The sequence below is a fragment of the Lutjanus erythropterus genome, chromosome 9 (assembly GCF_056507025.1).
Source record: "Lutjanus erythropterus isolate fLutEry1 chromosome 9, fLutEry1.hap2, whole genome shotgun sequence".
NCBI classification, from domain to species: Eukaryota; Metazoa; Chordata; class Actinopteri; order Lutjaniformes; family Lutjanidae; genus Lutjanus; species Lutjanus erythropterus.
Genome location: NC_139325.1, coordinates 3632318 through 3647298, shown reverse-complemented (window position 1 = coordinate 3647298; position 14981 = coordinate 3632318). Strand labels below are relative to the sequence as shown.

Sequence of the window (14981 nt, the reverse complement as noted above, 5' to 3'; positions counted from 1 at the left end):
GTATGTGCGTCTGCGAGTGCATGTGTTTGTGTGTGTCAGAGCGTGTGTGTGAGCTTTTATGTCAATCTGCGTGGGTAGTATATACCAAAGGCCATTACGATGGAGTCTGTTGGGGGTTCTGTTGCCAAACACAGCAACTTAATGAAAAAAAGTGAAGTGCTGCCATTTCAACCTCCACTCAGTTTATCATGTAGTGAAAATATTGGTTCAGGTGGAGGCTGAATGGCGGAAATCCACTGAGGTTAAAGTTTGAATGGACCGAATGCAGAGAATCGAGAATTTCCTGCAGCCACAGAATAGGATTATTCAGTCAAGTGAGCTTAAGCGCAGCCAGGGTTAAACTGGTGGGTGGCCTTGCTGGCGGGGAGCTATATGTTGTTCTCATTCTGTAGCCTTTTACACAATATTGTTGGAACTAAAGATTTTGTAAAAACTTAAATTTTTACCATAATAACAACAGTAGAGATGAGATGGAGTGAATGGAGAGGACAATTTCAGTCTCTCTAGCAAATTAAACCAGTGAAGGTGAAAACCAGTCTCAACATGACTAGTGTTTTCTCACTTAAGTGTCCTCCTCCACAGGCCACCTAAACCACATTTCTGTGACCTCTGACACACTTGATGAGTAGTAAAGAACCAAGACAAACACCAGCCCTTGGCCATATGGAACCACAGCGTTAATCCTTGGGATCATCTGTTTTGGTGGACATTAGGGTCACGTATATTCTCAGATCTGACATGTAAAAACAACAAAACAGAGGTGTTTCGTTTAGAGTCCACTGTCAGTTTACTCATAATCATAGTGATCAGAGGTCATGAGGAGCTGAGAGAAGTTTACATTCCAAGAAACAAACATCAGGCCATGATGACATGTTGCATATTTATTTTGAAGGCCTGGGGGAGGAGGTGGTTGCAACTTTTGAAAATCTGAGTCGTCAGCACCATTTGTAAATCAGCCACTGCAGAACTCATGGCAGTTTACAGCAGTGATTCCCAAACCGGAGGGCGGGGGGGGGGGGCACAGAGCTACTGCAAGGGTGGTGTGGATCACCAAAGCTAAATGAATATCATTTATGTCAGGGGAAATAAACAAACAAGAGTTTGTTGATGTTATCATGCTAGCCTTTATTACACTAAAATTCAACTTGATTCATTTTTCATCAGTTGCTTTCGCAAGTATTGTTAATGACTGATGATAATTGTGGGGTGGGAGAATGAGCTTTTCTCAGCTTCTCAAGGGGGGCTGCCAGAAAAAGTTCTGGTCTAGTGAATGTTTTGGAAAACTTGCCATCAGGTGCAGTCACAGTTGTGTCATACATACTTGGCAAATCCATACATTTAAACACAGCAGGCTGGAGGATTCTTTAATACGTAAGTCTATATCTAAAGGATATAACATGATATGCACTGTAGATTTATCTTGACTGTTTGTTGTGTTTTTGTACATTGTGCAAGTGTCACGTGTTGTATTTATACTGTATGTTTAATCTGTGTGTATTTTTTCTGAAAGGAGTTGCCCATGTATGAAAAATGACTTTCAGGGTACACTGACAATGAAGTTGTATCATATCATAAAAGCCAAATATGTAATACTCGTACATTTTTCTATCATGTCAAAGTCATATGTTTGAATCAAGATTAAGTGACACCCAAGGTCATTGTTCACTGGATTTTGTTACAAACATGGCTCTTTGTTTTGTCAAAATCACTGTTCAAAAACATTATGCTTCAGTTTTGCTGAAATACAAATACACACAAGTACATACCTTGGCCAAACAGAAGCAGGCCTGCATGCGGACTTTGTAGAAACACTGTTCTTGCTCCAGGATGTCTGTCAGAGCAAGTCTGGAGGCAGGAGTTGGGAACTTTTCCAATGCTGAGATGGCCTCCTCCTAACAGAGAGATAAAGTCAAGTGGTGGAATGTAAGTACATGTACTCAAGTATTTTACCCAAGTACAATTTTAAGGCACCTGTACTTTGCTTGATTTCTGTTTTTATCTTACTGGTCAATGTGGATGTATAAAATGACAAGATAGTTTTCAAGTGTTCAAAAACAAATGTCAGTGTAGAGAACTGCCTTTAACTCACCTGTGCGACTACATCCCGCTCATAGCGCAGCTGATACTGCCACATGAAGTCAGACTGCTCAAATTCAACCTTCCTCAAGATGGACATGTCTGGGTCAATCCGGATCCAGAGGAGAGGAGAGTCAGCACTGCAGATGGAAGAGGAGATGAACACAGTGAGGGGAAAAACAGTAAAGTACCTCAGTTCAACTCATGCAGACATCTCTTCGTAGCTACAGAAGCTGGTTTCCAGACACCTATCAGTGCTTTTAAACACAACACTTTACCTTAACAAGGTGTTGGTGACATGGATCATGTGGATGTGAAGGCTGAGCAGGCAGAGGCTCTGCTAATTTCAGCCACAAAGTAAGTTGTGTGTAATGCAGCTTTAACACCAGGAAAAACTATTATGTAATAGTGTAATGTAATAATATAAAGATACAGGACAATAACTAAATTCCTAGAAAATATGTCAGAAGTGACAGCAGTCATGTCTTACTCCATGGCTGATAAATCCATGTCAACTTCCTCTCCATTCATCAGAGGGATCTTCTTTTTCTTGTTTCTGGGAAAAGAAAGCAGCAGAACAATCAGTGATTTGTTAACCATACATATGAGACTGTCGTAATGGACATTCACTGGAGAAACTCTCATTTGTAACACACATTAACATAGGAATATTTTAACAGTATAAATATTAAGTGTGCAAAATACAATAATGATTAACCATGAGAGAATGAAAGAGGAAATGTGTTCTGCTGTAGTACATACCGTCTGCTCTTGGAGTGACAGGGGATGTCATGTTTGAGGCTGTTCTCTTCAATCTGCAGCGTGTGGTTGAAGGATCCATCCAGCTCCTGCACTGTCACCTTGATGGGACCCTACAGGGAAACAGACAATTGTTTTTCTGATAACTAAAGTAATATTTAAAGTCAAGATGAAATACAAATTGCCCTTTTAACCCTTTTAGAATAGATTTAGATCAATATAATGCCCCCCAAAATTTAATTTCTTTGTACTCTTACATCAAAATTGGACCAATCAATATATAATATCATGATATGCACCTATCAATCAACCTTCAGAGACTGAATGTTAGGGACCAAAGCTCATAGATATATATACAAACATGGTGGTAGGTAGGTCGATAGGTATGTCAGTAGATCAATAGGTTGATCAACAGACAAACTGACCATCAATCAAAACAGACAGACAACAAAATCTGCACTATGTTTTGCATTGTAGCATGTGGCAACATACACTTATACGATATAGACCTATATAGCTGTGATAGATTAATATCAGGCCTGTAATACTGGCCAATCGAGATGTCTGTTATGTCCCACCTGCCTGTTTCACTAAGAAATTCAACACAATTTGGAAGCTAGATATTCTCAAAATGCTGTTTCATCTGGACTTTACAAATTATAATACTTTGAGTCCCATTCAGAAACAGAATCCCTAACCAGATCAATTCAACTAAGTAAGTAATAGCTTTTTTGTTTTAAAACAGAAAAGATCCCCTGGACTGTTTCAGGAAGGACAGTAATGTTTGTGTCATATTTGGTACCTGGCATGGAAGATTACAGAGAGGAATTTCAATTGTTTCTCTGTTGCTCTGCACTGTAAATAAATCCTTGGTAAATACACAAATCAAACTAAAAATGGTCACTGATTTTGAATGAACTAATCCATTCTCTGAGTGATAGTATAAGAAATATCTGACATGCAGACTAGGTTTGCAGTTAGCTGTAAACCTCGATTATAATCAAGAATTCTCATTTGAACCTATGCATCGCTTAAACAAAACAAAACAAAACAACCAACTTGTACAAATGGCCTTTCATCTGGTCAGACAGCACACTCAGTCTGCTGTGCAACACGCTGTATCTCAGTGCTCACCACATATTTCTGAGTTCCAGATGATGTGTAGTCCTGACGGATCTCCAGCTCGAGCACATTCCTCTTCCTGTTGAAGGCAAAACTGCCAAAGAATTTCACCACAGCACTCTGGTCTCTGAGTATGAAAGGTTAAGACTAGAAACAGATGCAGAACAGTTGGGGAAAACATTTCTAACATTTAGAAAGAAGGGTTCAGCTAAAGATAGTGGTCAGTTACTACTAATATTATAATGATGCTTTATAATGCTGTACTAAGTTTCTGTTCAATAAGAGAGTAAATGATGAACTGGCCAAAATTCTCCCTTTTCAGCTTTACAAATTGGTACTTTTAGTTAGAGTTCACACAGGTGTTTCCATTTCTTATGACATAAGCTGAAGCAGTTCCAAAGTCAGTGTAATTGAGCCACAAGACTGCAAAAAAACTTCCAAGAGCTTTTGTTTTGAAAGATGACTTCATGTCTGACATGAGTTAGCATTTAACCTCTATTGCTTTCAACTGTGTAAGGTCGTACAGTGTAACCAGTTCATTAATAATCACAGAAAGAGAATCAATTATAGGCAAAAGGATACACCCATTGTTTGATGAGGGGGCCTATGTCTTTGCCAGAGACATTGGAGATGGACTTAAGGAAGGCATGAGTAGACAGAAGCATCTGACTCCACATTTGACTCTGGTACTTCTGGGATGAGGCTGTGCTAGCCAGGCTCAGAAGTTTATTGAAAACCTACAGAGCACAAGAGATGGCAGAAAACAAAGAATTCAAATGAAGATTAAACCAGTTTATGTTATGATGTAAACTCTAACCAGTTTTGACAATCACTAAGGCCAGAAGACAAGAAAACACTAGTTAACCTGCAGCATGAACTCCATGCTGATCCTGTTCTCTATCAGCCTCATCACCAGGTGGGCCTTACACTGGAACATCTTGTAGTACTCCCAGGACAGAGTGTGGGGGTGCTTGATGGAGAAGTGAAGGTGGGGAGTTGGACTGAAGAGAAAAACACTTGGTCAGAACATCATGCAATTATGATCCAGAAAAGTACTTCTTACATACACTCCAAATATGAAAACTTATTGATTCAAAGGGAGTCAGACTGAAATTGAATGTATTACTTGTCCTTCTCTTTGCCTCCACTGAAAGTCGGGTGCAACAGAACCCCTCCCATCTTTAGTTCATATTCCACAATCTTGTCCAATTCCTGGAAACGACAGAATAACATTTAAAATAAATTATAAAATATCAAGAAAAAATGTAAACATTTAAATTCAGTTTTATATATACACTTCCCTTCTTTTTGGATCTCATTGCACATGATTTACAGGTAGGTCTGCAAATAACTATTGTTTTCATTATCAAATTAATCTGCTGATTATTTTCCCAAGTAATCCTCTTGTCTTTAAAATGTTAAATAGTGAAAGATTCCTGCTATAATTTCACAAAGCCCAAGATTATACTTGTTTTATCCAACAAGAAAAGCAGCAAAAATTATTTTAAGCTGAATTGGTTGTCAAAATAGTAATCAATTAATTTTATGTCAATCAATTTACTTACTTTTGCAGCTCTAATAAAATTAGGACTGCGCCCCAATCATTAGCAGGCTGTAAACTTTACAAACCAAGTTTCTAAATGACCGCAAACCACAAAACTAACTGTGATGGAAGCAGACAGCAGTGTTATGCTGCCAGACAACATGAGGTAGGGCAGTGCAACTCCAAGTCTGTTGGCTGCTGCGACACTCACTACTGCAGTGATGTCAGCAAAGTTGGCATTTGAACCAGACGACAGTAACACATCATCTACTGTTGTTTACTGTGACTGACCTTTCAGCTGGGATTTTATAACTGAACTATAAGCAGGACAAAGTTAAAAAGTGAGACTGGCTTAAACATGAGACTCATGTAGGCTGATGCAGGAGTTCAGTGTGGTGCTGCACTGAAAAAAGAGGAACAAATAGACAAGTATTCATATTGAACAGCCAAACTGAAAAACGTGGGGTACAACCCTGAATGAAACACCAAGAAACAGTAAAAGATACCCCTCACAACTTGTGTGAACCCATGGTGATTAAATATACATAAACCAAGAAAAACAGGAAAGAAACTCGAACCAAAGAATGTCTGGAAATTTAGACTAGTTTTACTTACAAATGACTGAAATCATTAATTGATTATTAACTTGGCTGTAAATCATTTTTCTGTTAAGTAAGGGATTAACCAAGTAACATCATGTTCCAGCTGTAATCATCTGAAAGTGAACTTGGTGCCACTGATTTTGAGAACAACCCATCACTGTGGACTACTTCAGTTTACCTTTAGCGTTCACTTAAGATAGATTTTCCTGAGAAAAAACAAACTTACATGAGGATATCATAGGACTTTTTTTTAATGAAGTATTTGGCTTATTATGGTTCAACAAAAATGATCAGTGGTGCTACATTACATTACAGTAAAGGTCAATATTTTATGTGTGAAGCAACTATTTAAACATCTGACTGTAAATAAAGATGGACTCTCCACTTCCTCCCACTGTACAAAAATCAAGCCAAAGTACCAAAATATTCTTGCACTGATGATGTCATTTGGAGCCAGAATCTGTGCAGTAGTGATCAGGGTTGGACCCACGGTATCGAGGCCCCTCCCATTTACTAGGCTGACTCAATCATGAGCAGACCTTAGCTGTCAATCATGACATGAAATAACTAATTAAAACCAAACAAACTAATCAGAAAAAATGAACACTTGAACAAACATCAGTGTGATAAAAACTACTAAAATTACAGCAATCATTTTTGGCCAGGCAGGGGGTGATTCTTGTGTTTTGGCTTTAAATTTGAGGAGCTTAATACACAGTATAATCAATGGTTGTGACAGTTGAAGCAAAGACTGTTACCTCTTTGATCCAGTGCCGGTACTCATTGACTCCAAAGGTCTTCTTTAGGTAGAGGCCATAGATGTAGCCTGAGATTCCCTTCAGCACCCACTCATCAGCCCTTTAGAAGTAAAAACACACCATGTCACTGCAGCCAAACCTTACAAAATAAAAATCATTATGAAATATTAATGAATTCATCAGGACTAAGTTAATTCCCTTCATGGTTTATAGTAAACGTCCAAACTGTCGAGGAATCATTCAGAATGAAAAGTAACAAATGAACTGATGTTAACTCAGATTTTTAAATGACTTAACTTCAGACCTCATTCACACTTTACAGAGCCTCTTTTTAGTAAGTGATTTATGACAACCAGTAAGTGTGTAGTCATTTATATATCGGGCAAGAATAATTCACACTGCTCATCGTTCCTCTTCTTTCTCCAGTAGCAGGAATAGAGTTTATATTTTTAAGCTCTGGCCCCATGGGCTACCAAGCCCCCAAATTTGGCACCCCATGTACATTTTTGGTGGCCCAGATGTAAGTTTATGTAAATACAATACAAAAAAGGAAATTTAACACAGCCTTCTTTAACTCTAACACTTGTGAATGAATTGTGATGTGGTGTTTCCTTACAATATTGTTTCTAATGAAAAATGAGCTGGTTTTACCAGCTTCACCCAAAGTGTGTGAAGGAACGTTATCGCAGGTCCTTCCTCCCTGCAGCTGTCAGACTTTACAACCAGCAGTGCTCTCAGTAGACCACACACACACCGAGTCTTACAAACTGACTGCACTATAATGTACTTCAACTGTGTGTTCCTATGTGCAATATCAATACTCCAACCAGGTGTATTATCATCCAGTGTGCAATATCTGTACCAAAATTCCTAATTCAATGTGCAATATCCATAATCCCCCTGTGCCATGGTGTAAATTTGTAAATAATGTATATTTGCTGTTACCATTTCCTATGTTATATATTTTCCCAGTTATATTTCCCTGTTTATATTGCTTGCTGCTATTTATTGTCTCTTTTTGCTGTTAATTTTACTATTTTTGCTATACACTTTGCTGCTGTAACACTGAACATTTCCCCACTGTGGGACTAATAAAGGAATATCTTATCTGAATATCTTATCTTAGTTCAGGAAACTGGCCACACACACATACAACACAACATTTTGTGGCCATGGAGCATCAGAACATGTTTTAATGTCAAACCCTGAGTATTTTGGTGTGAGGTTTAAGGCAGGGGAGGGCAGTTGTGAGACTGAATACCTTCAAACAGAGTTTGATGATGACATCCTTTTTAGTTTGACCTTTTCAATCCCCGGTGGCCCCACCGGTTTAAGCTCTTTGAAAATGGAAATCTTTTTTAAAGCATTTAAGGCCACACTAGTGCTGTATTTCTAGGAGGAAAGCTGGCATGGCAAACATATCTCTCATAAATCTATCAGACTGGATTTATTAGCTTGTAAAAACAGGGACACAATACGCTGATTCAACTTTGGTGGTTTCACCGCTTGAGGCTGAACTGAATCCAGTCTGGCTTATGTAGTTATGATGATTTCATCTGTATATCTATGATGATCGACATTATGGAGAAAAGAATTTTCCTCCAAAGATTTGATCTGCTCTTAGCCTTAATCCTCTATGAATCATATAATTGATAAGCTCTGAATTTCCTTTCTTTCATGATCGCAACCTCCCAGAGGAAAGAAACCTTTGTTGAGCCCAAACTTGGGGCTTGGAAAATTGCTAAATACCCCAAAACACAGAAAAAAGACAACAAAACCTTCAGATTCTATAGGTCCAGTCTATCATCATCTATTGGTCATGTCAGCAGACATTTATTACGAGGAAAAACTGGTTCTGTTAGATGGATACATGAGGCAGAAATAAAACAGTAATCCAGGGTCTTGTTTCTCTAAAGCTCATGACCAACTTCACTATTTGTCAATACAGTTTTTAAAGATTTTGAAAGATGCACTTTCTCCTTTTCCTCTGCCTTCTCTTGTATATGTCTGACAGGCTACTGCGAGGGGCCTGTTTTCAATTACAGGCCCCAGTTAACCCCCACTCTGATTAATTGCTAGCAGGCAGTGCCATGCTTTGCTAAAATCAAAGAGATCTGACTTTCCTGAGCTCTTTTCTTACACAACACCCGCCAGCTCGACAACATCAGCAGACCAAGGCCCCACATCTGATGTGTGTTTAGAGGTCAGCGAAGAGAGGAGAGGAGATGAGAGGAGATGCAGCTCAAGAGAGTGTCAAAGTCCTACTCATGGGCCTCTAAAGACAAGCAAGCCCTCCCTCAATCTCTCACACACTCTGACCACACTGGCCAAGTTGCCAAGCAGTAACACAGCGATCCATCACGTTGGTGAATGCAGGGCCAGCGCTGGCCCGACTTCTGACTCCTAGCACTGACAAAACAGCTTAGTTCTGTTGTAAATCTCTCATCACTGGACTTAAATGAAAAGGTCTGAGGGTTAAATGTTACCACACTTCTAAAGAAGACCAGAACGCAATGGAGAGAACTGTTGGGCTCCATCAAACGTGGTTTGTACATTCTGTGAGAATGGCTCCAAACAATAATGACAGTACTTTTCCATTACATACAAATCTGGCCTATGAGCTTAATCAAAGTTACTGAAAGTTGCAAAATACTATGAATGGTGACACATCATGTCTAAAAGCAAATGGTCTCCTTCAAAGGTGGCCAACAAAAGACTTGTCTAACAACACGCACTGAAGTTAAAGACATTAGCTTGTCAATAAATGCCCATGTCACTTTGGCAAATTGGAAACCACTGTTATTTTTGTTTTTACTGATCTAACTAACTTTAGGTTGTTTTTTTTAAAACAGTTATTATTTTCAAGTTTGATTCGTGGCAGATGCAGAAAAAATACATTCATTTAGTGCAGAGCCTCTTTTGACTGACACTGATTAGAAAATAAGGAAATGAGCTCCAAATGGCACATCTGCCTGTGTGACATATCCTGCTTCCACACCTAACTGGTTTGTTGCACTTAAGAAAAGTGAAAGCTGATTGGACATCTGCATCACAGATAGAATATTTCATATATTATTATAGTTATTTAATAGGCCTGCTCCCAATTTAAAACAACAGATTTCAAAAATGAAATATTCTCATTAGAATGCTGTTGAAACAACGCTTGCATGTAATCTACACATATAATAAACCTTCACTTTTATATTTATTTATATTACCTTTATTTAACCAGGAAGCCCTGTTGAGATTGAAAATCTCATTTACAAGAGACCTGGCCTGGTAGCAGTTAATCACAACATATTAAAACACAACAAGTACAACATATTATACAGAAATCCACAATAAAACAGCAACAGCTACGTAGACATAGAGGCCTCTGAAGAAAAAGGGAAATTTAGCTGAGTTTTGGTGTCTTTGGACCTCCAGCTTATCGGGTTTTAGTTTATATGAATGAGTTCAACTATTATCGATGGCGATTCTTTTTCTGTTTGTAAAGCCAATTTCTAAACTAGATTCAAAGTTACTTATAACCAAGTAAAATTCAACAAGACTTAACACAACTACTGCTACTGGATGAATAAATAAATAAATACATTTGACAAGTGCAGGTCTCTGCCATTCAACCTGAAAACAATATTTGGACGTAACCCCTTTGTAATCACCAGCATTTTGATTAGGAACTGTAATTTAATTAATTTAATCACATTTATTTTCTAATTTACATATAACTACTTACTCCTCAACACTGCTAGTAGGTAAGCCTTGTTTCAGCAGTTGTTGATGACTTTCAGCCCCTACCAGCTGGTTAGAAGGAGTGAGGAGTCAGAGGTAGGTGCAGGTTAGTTATAGGTTTTATATAAATTTTTCAAAAATTGTGAATCACTGGAACTGTCACCACTGGCCATAAATGTTGACAAAAAAGTTCATGCTGATGGGTCTAATAGTATGTGACCTTAGCTGCAGACAAACTCCAGCCCCGCTGGTCACATGCATGACCCATTGCATAACCTGGCAGAGATAACTATATATTTTTTTTCCTTTAGCCTGGATCAAATGAGCCAAACTACAGGTGTAAAAGAATCCTTAGACTTGCTGTCTGAGACTTGACAGTAGCACTGCGCTGAGTCTTACCATGACATCCTTGAAATGAAACAGCCAAAGAACTGTTGAGCCAGGGCCTGGGCCAGACAGCGGCGTGTCTGCGGGGTCTGGTCTATGATCATGGCGCTGTGGAGCAGGTTAGTACTGAAAAACAGAGGCAAAGACAGATAGATAAATACAGTGTATATACAGTATGACCAGACTACAATCTGCAACAACGATGAGTTAGCGATCAGCTCGTCGTCAAGCCTCTGCAGAAGCCTGACAACAACCTGATCATTTGAATCAGGTGTGTTGGAGCAGGGAAACATCTAAAAAAAGCAGGGCAGGGGTACTTGAGGACCAAGGTTGAGAAACACTGTTCTATCTCATGTTTACCTGAAGATGCTCATGGAAGCATAGGTGGACACTTGCACGTAGGCCTCGTCCACAAACACAGTCTTAAAACAAGAGTAAGGGTAGCGGCACGTCAGGATCTCCTCATAGAACTCAAAAATCTCATGTAGGTAAGACATGGAGTGTTTGAGCAGCGGCAGTAGCTGTGGCAGGCAGAAATGGGTCACCTGAGGAAACGGGACAAAGCGCAATGTTAGAGATGGTAATTCAGCATATTTCAAAATGTCAAAAAGAACAACTGAAAAGGGCTAAAAGTTCAAAGGATATTCAATTTATACAACAATAAAAATGTATTTTTGTATTTGTTCCGTTACTTAAGTAGTGCTATTTATATTTGTGCTGCTTTATAATTTTGAAAGGACCTTTATAGGAAAGGAAATCTGACCTTTAATACTGCCACCTTGTGTTTAGGGACATCTAGTGGTTATTAGTAGAAAATACAAGGATGAACAAATTACTACTATGTTAAACAGGCCTGTTAGTCAGTTAACTGTTTGATCGATCTCATGATGATTTTTGTTAAGATAAAACATAAGATTTTCTCCTCTACACATTTCTGACTGACTGACCAGTGGGTCGGCAGCACTGACCTGGTCACTTTGTATCAGTGAACGTCAGACTAGTCATTTATGAGAGTGCTGCCTGCATTGCTGGTGCATCAGTCATGGTGTCAGTGTAGGGGGCTCTCATTTTAGGGTTGCAACTAACAATTATATTCAGAACTGATAAATGTCTGACAAAAATGGTGCAAATTGCCCATCAAAATTCCCAGCACCAAAATGTCATCAAGATCTTTATTTTGCCTTCCCCAAACAGAGACTGAAAACATCCAATCATTTGAGAAGCTGGAATCAGAGAATGTTTGGCAATCTTTATGACATGTTATCCTCATAAAGATCTGCCTGACTACATCTGGAGGTATTCTGGCTAGGATCCCAGGTAGGTGTCAACGCAATCCGCACAACATCCTGGCATCCGTACACAACATAACATTGATATTTGTTTTTTTGCAAACATAAAATATAGGTAGTTGGTCTAATTTAGATGTTTTTAAGTATTTATAGAGCACTATCCCTCTATTCTCTTTGAGTAAACATTCACCAAAAAGCCTAAGTGGTGATGTGCTCACTATGTTTCAGAAAAACAAATCACAAAATAATTAATTAAGACATCAAAAATAGTGATATAGGGCTCTTCCTCCCAGCATCCCAGACCTCATGCAGAAAAATCATCATTTAAACCCACCTCATGCATGTAGGGATCTACGAGGATTTCAAAGGGCCCCACAGCCAGGGAGATATTGGGGGCCGCAGTGGGGATGGGGAGGACGTAGTGGAAAGTCTTCTTCCTCATATCATGAGTGTAGACAGTCTCCACCAGATCGCCGCAAGACACCGCCACCATGGAGGCATCTACGGTGAATTCCAGCTTCCACGTACAGAGCTCCGAGTAGGAGTCTACACAGGGGAACCAGAATCTGAGGGAAGACATGATCTAATGAGCTTTGAGCATGTACACAGACATGAGCACACCAACAGGAACTATCACGGGCTTTACCAGCTAAAACAGTCTGGTACGTTCAGAAACTCACATCACTATACTGTAATGCAGCCTTTAAAACCAGGAAAAGAAACACTTATATAAAACATATAACAATACAACAATATCCAAAATCTAACAAAATATCTAATCTCATATAACATCAACATAACATCAATATATTGCCAAGACCTACAGCTAATTTGTGTAATGTCACATGGAACTTTTAAACTGTTAATTTAAGTATAGCTTCGATGGCATGCCAGGAAATAGAGTGATGCACAAGGCAATACACAGGATGAATTGATTTCAAGTTTTATTTTATGTATTCTATCTGGTTGTGGAATTGAAGGGTGTGCTTTTATTTGACTATGAGGGTCAGTGGATGTTTCTAGACCTGGTGGAGTTCTGGTATCCAAAGGAGAAGACGTGAGCTCCTCTCTCCGCCATGCTGCCTTCCACATCAGGAACAACAAAGTGGAGACCTCCTTTTGGCTGGTCCAGAGAAAATTCAATGTACACCTTTAAAACTTTCAAATCTGGAGACAAAATACAGAAACATCGGTGTGTCAGTCATGGGCTTACAGTTCCATTTCTGTCACCAATACAAGAGAAGAAAATGTTTCACTTATTCTAAGGAAACTGGCTAATCAACCTCATGTGACCATTTACAGTATATTCAAGCTATGAGGCAAGAAATTTTGAGTATGAGATTTCATCTTTCAATTAACCAGCCTGGTAAAATTAATAGTAGTTTATGTTAGTCAACACACTAAATGATCAAATGATTTTGTGTGCCTTTCTAATTGTCACTGGCCTTTTTGTCACAGTCTTACCGTCTCCTTGTTTCCAGAGTTCAGAGGGAACTTTGATGACCAGCTCCCCATGTCCTGCATCAGGGTCCACAGCACTAACTGCTGCTGTGTAGGCACTGGAGAAATAGTTGAGGTTCCTCCTACGTTCACAAACACACAAATCAAACATTTACACAAAATTATCATATTGCCACTATGCAGTGATACTGACGATAATATTCCCAGCCCTGCTGAAATGATAGACTGCTACAGGTGCCAAAATGTGAGGAGATTAATACAGAGAAAAACAGAGACATCCAAATATGAATTTCTTACCCCACACCTCACCATCAGCATCTGACATGTTTTCAATTTTCTCAAAATTAATCTCTTAAACAGGATATCTATAACATTATTTTATGCAGATTTATGTAAGTTATGGTCCAAAATTCAACAAAGATTGATCTTTGACTCAACTGTGAGTCTGTCCAATTTTTGGAAACTGAGAAGACCTTTACAGAGAAAATAATCAGATGATTATGTTGGGTTTTTTTTTTTTGCTAATCCATTCAATTAAATGCTTGATAAATCAAGAAAAACTATCTCATATTTGCAAAAATTCTGTAAATACAATATATCACTGATTTGCAACAAAGCAAAAATGTCCGGATGCAACCACAGCTATTCATGGAAGAAAAGTCCTAGTGGAAATAGTACAGATTCATCTCTGACAGCTTACAAATGTATAGTGTCTCACAGCCTTTTTTATCATATCAACTACACATTAGATTTACAGTTGCAAGTATTTTGAAAGTTGTTGGGAGATTTGAATGGTAGAAAATCTCACTAACAAGAAAAATAAATGAAGAGGTTCAATATTCATAGTTATCCAAGCATTAATTTGGCTTGATTTGGAGTAGATGCCTTGGAGCTGATGAGGCAGAAATAATAAGAATTTTCGGTGCTGTTTATTATTTTATGTTTTCCAGTACTTTCGGGATATCACAGGCTTTGGGGGGAATTGTTACAGCCTAAAACACGTACTTTCAGCTTTTCTAAAAGATTATAATGCAAATTGCAATGTTTTTGGGCAGTTTTTGCAATGAAATTGCGGGGACAAATCTCTAAATGTGCGTTATGAAGAAGTGCCCCTGAGGGGGTATTCCACAAGGAAACAAAATCTTTTTGGAGCAATAACTCAAAAACAGCAGGGTCAAAACCATAAAATATACAAGAGCACGGAGCATTTATAACTGGCAATAACAATGACAAACTTTGTGTTCTTTTCAGT

The 14981-nt window shown here is 38.6% G+C and overlaps 1 protein-coding gene across 1 annotated transcript in view; it reads right to left on the bottom strand.

Moving 5' to 3' along the window:
- The window catches only part of taf2 (TAF2 RNA polymerase II, TATA box binding protein (TBP)-associated factor), a 32816-nt gene that overhangs the window by 14879 nt on the left and 2956 nt on the right, over positions 1-14981 (bottom strand). The window contains exons 4-17 of the mRNA XM_084725958.1: positions 13733-13851; positions 13294-13435; positions 12603-12834; positions 11340-11524; positions 10992-11105; positions 6861-6960; positions 5084-5169; positions 4823-4958; positions 4540-4694; positions 3970-4084; positions 2839-2948; positions 2567-2632; positions 2090-2216; positions 1767-1892 (exon numbers count right to left, since the gene is read on the bottom strand). Of these exons, the coding sequence (XP_084582084.1) occupies positions 1767-1892; positions 2090-2216; positions 2567-2632; positions 2839-2948; positions 3970-4084; positions 4540-4694; positions 4823-4958; positions 5084-5169; positions 6861-6960; positions 10992-11105; positions 11340-11524; positions 12603-12834; positions 13294-13435; positions 13733-13851 (1813 nt within the window). The remainder of the gene's footprint in view (positions 1-1766; positions 1893-2089; positions 2217-2566; positions 2633-2838; positions 2949-3969; positions 4085-4539; positions 4695-4822; positions 4959-5083; positions 5170-6860; positions 6961-10991; positions 11106-11339; positions 11525-12602; positions 12835-13293; positions 13436-13732; positions 13852-14981) is intronic.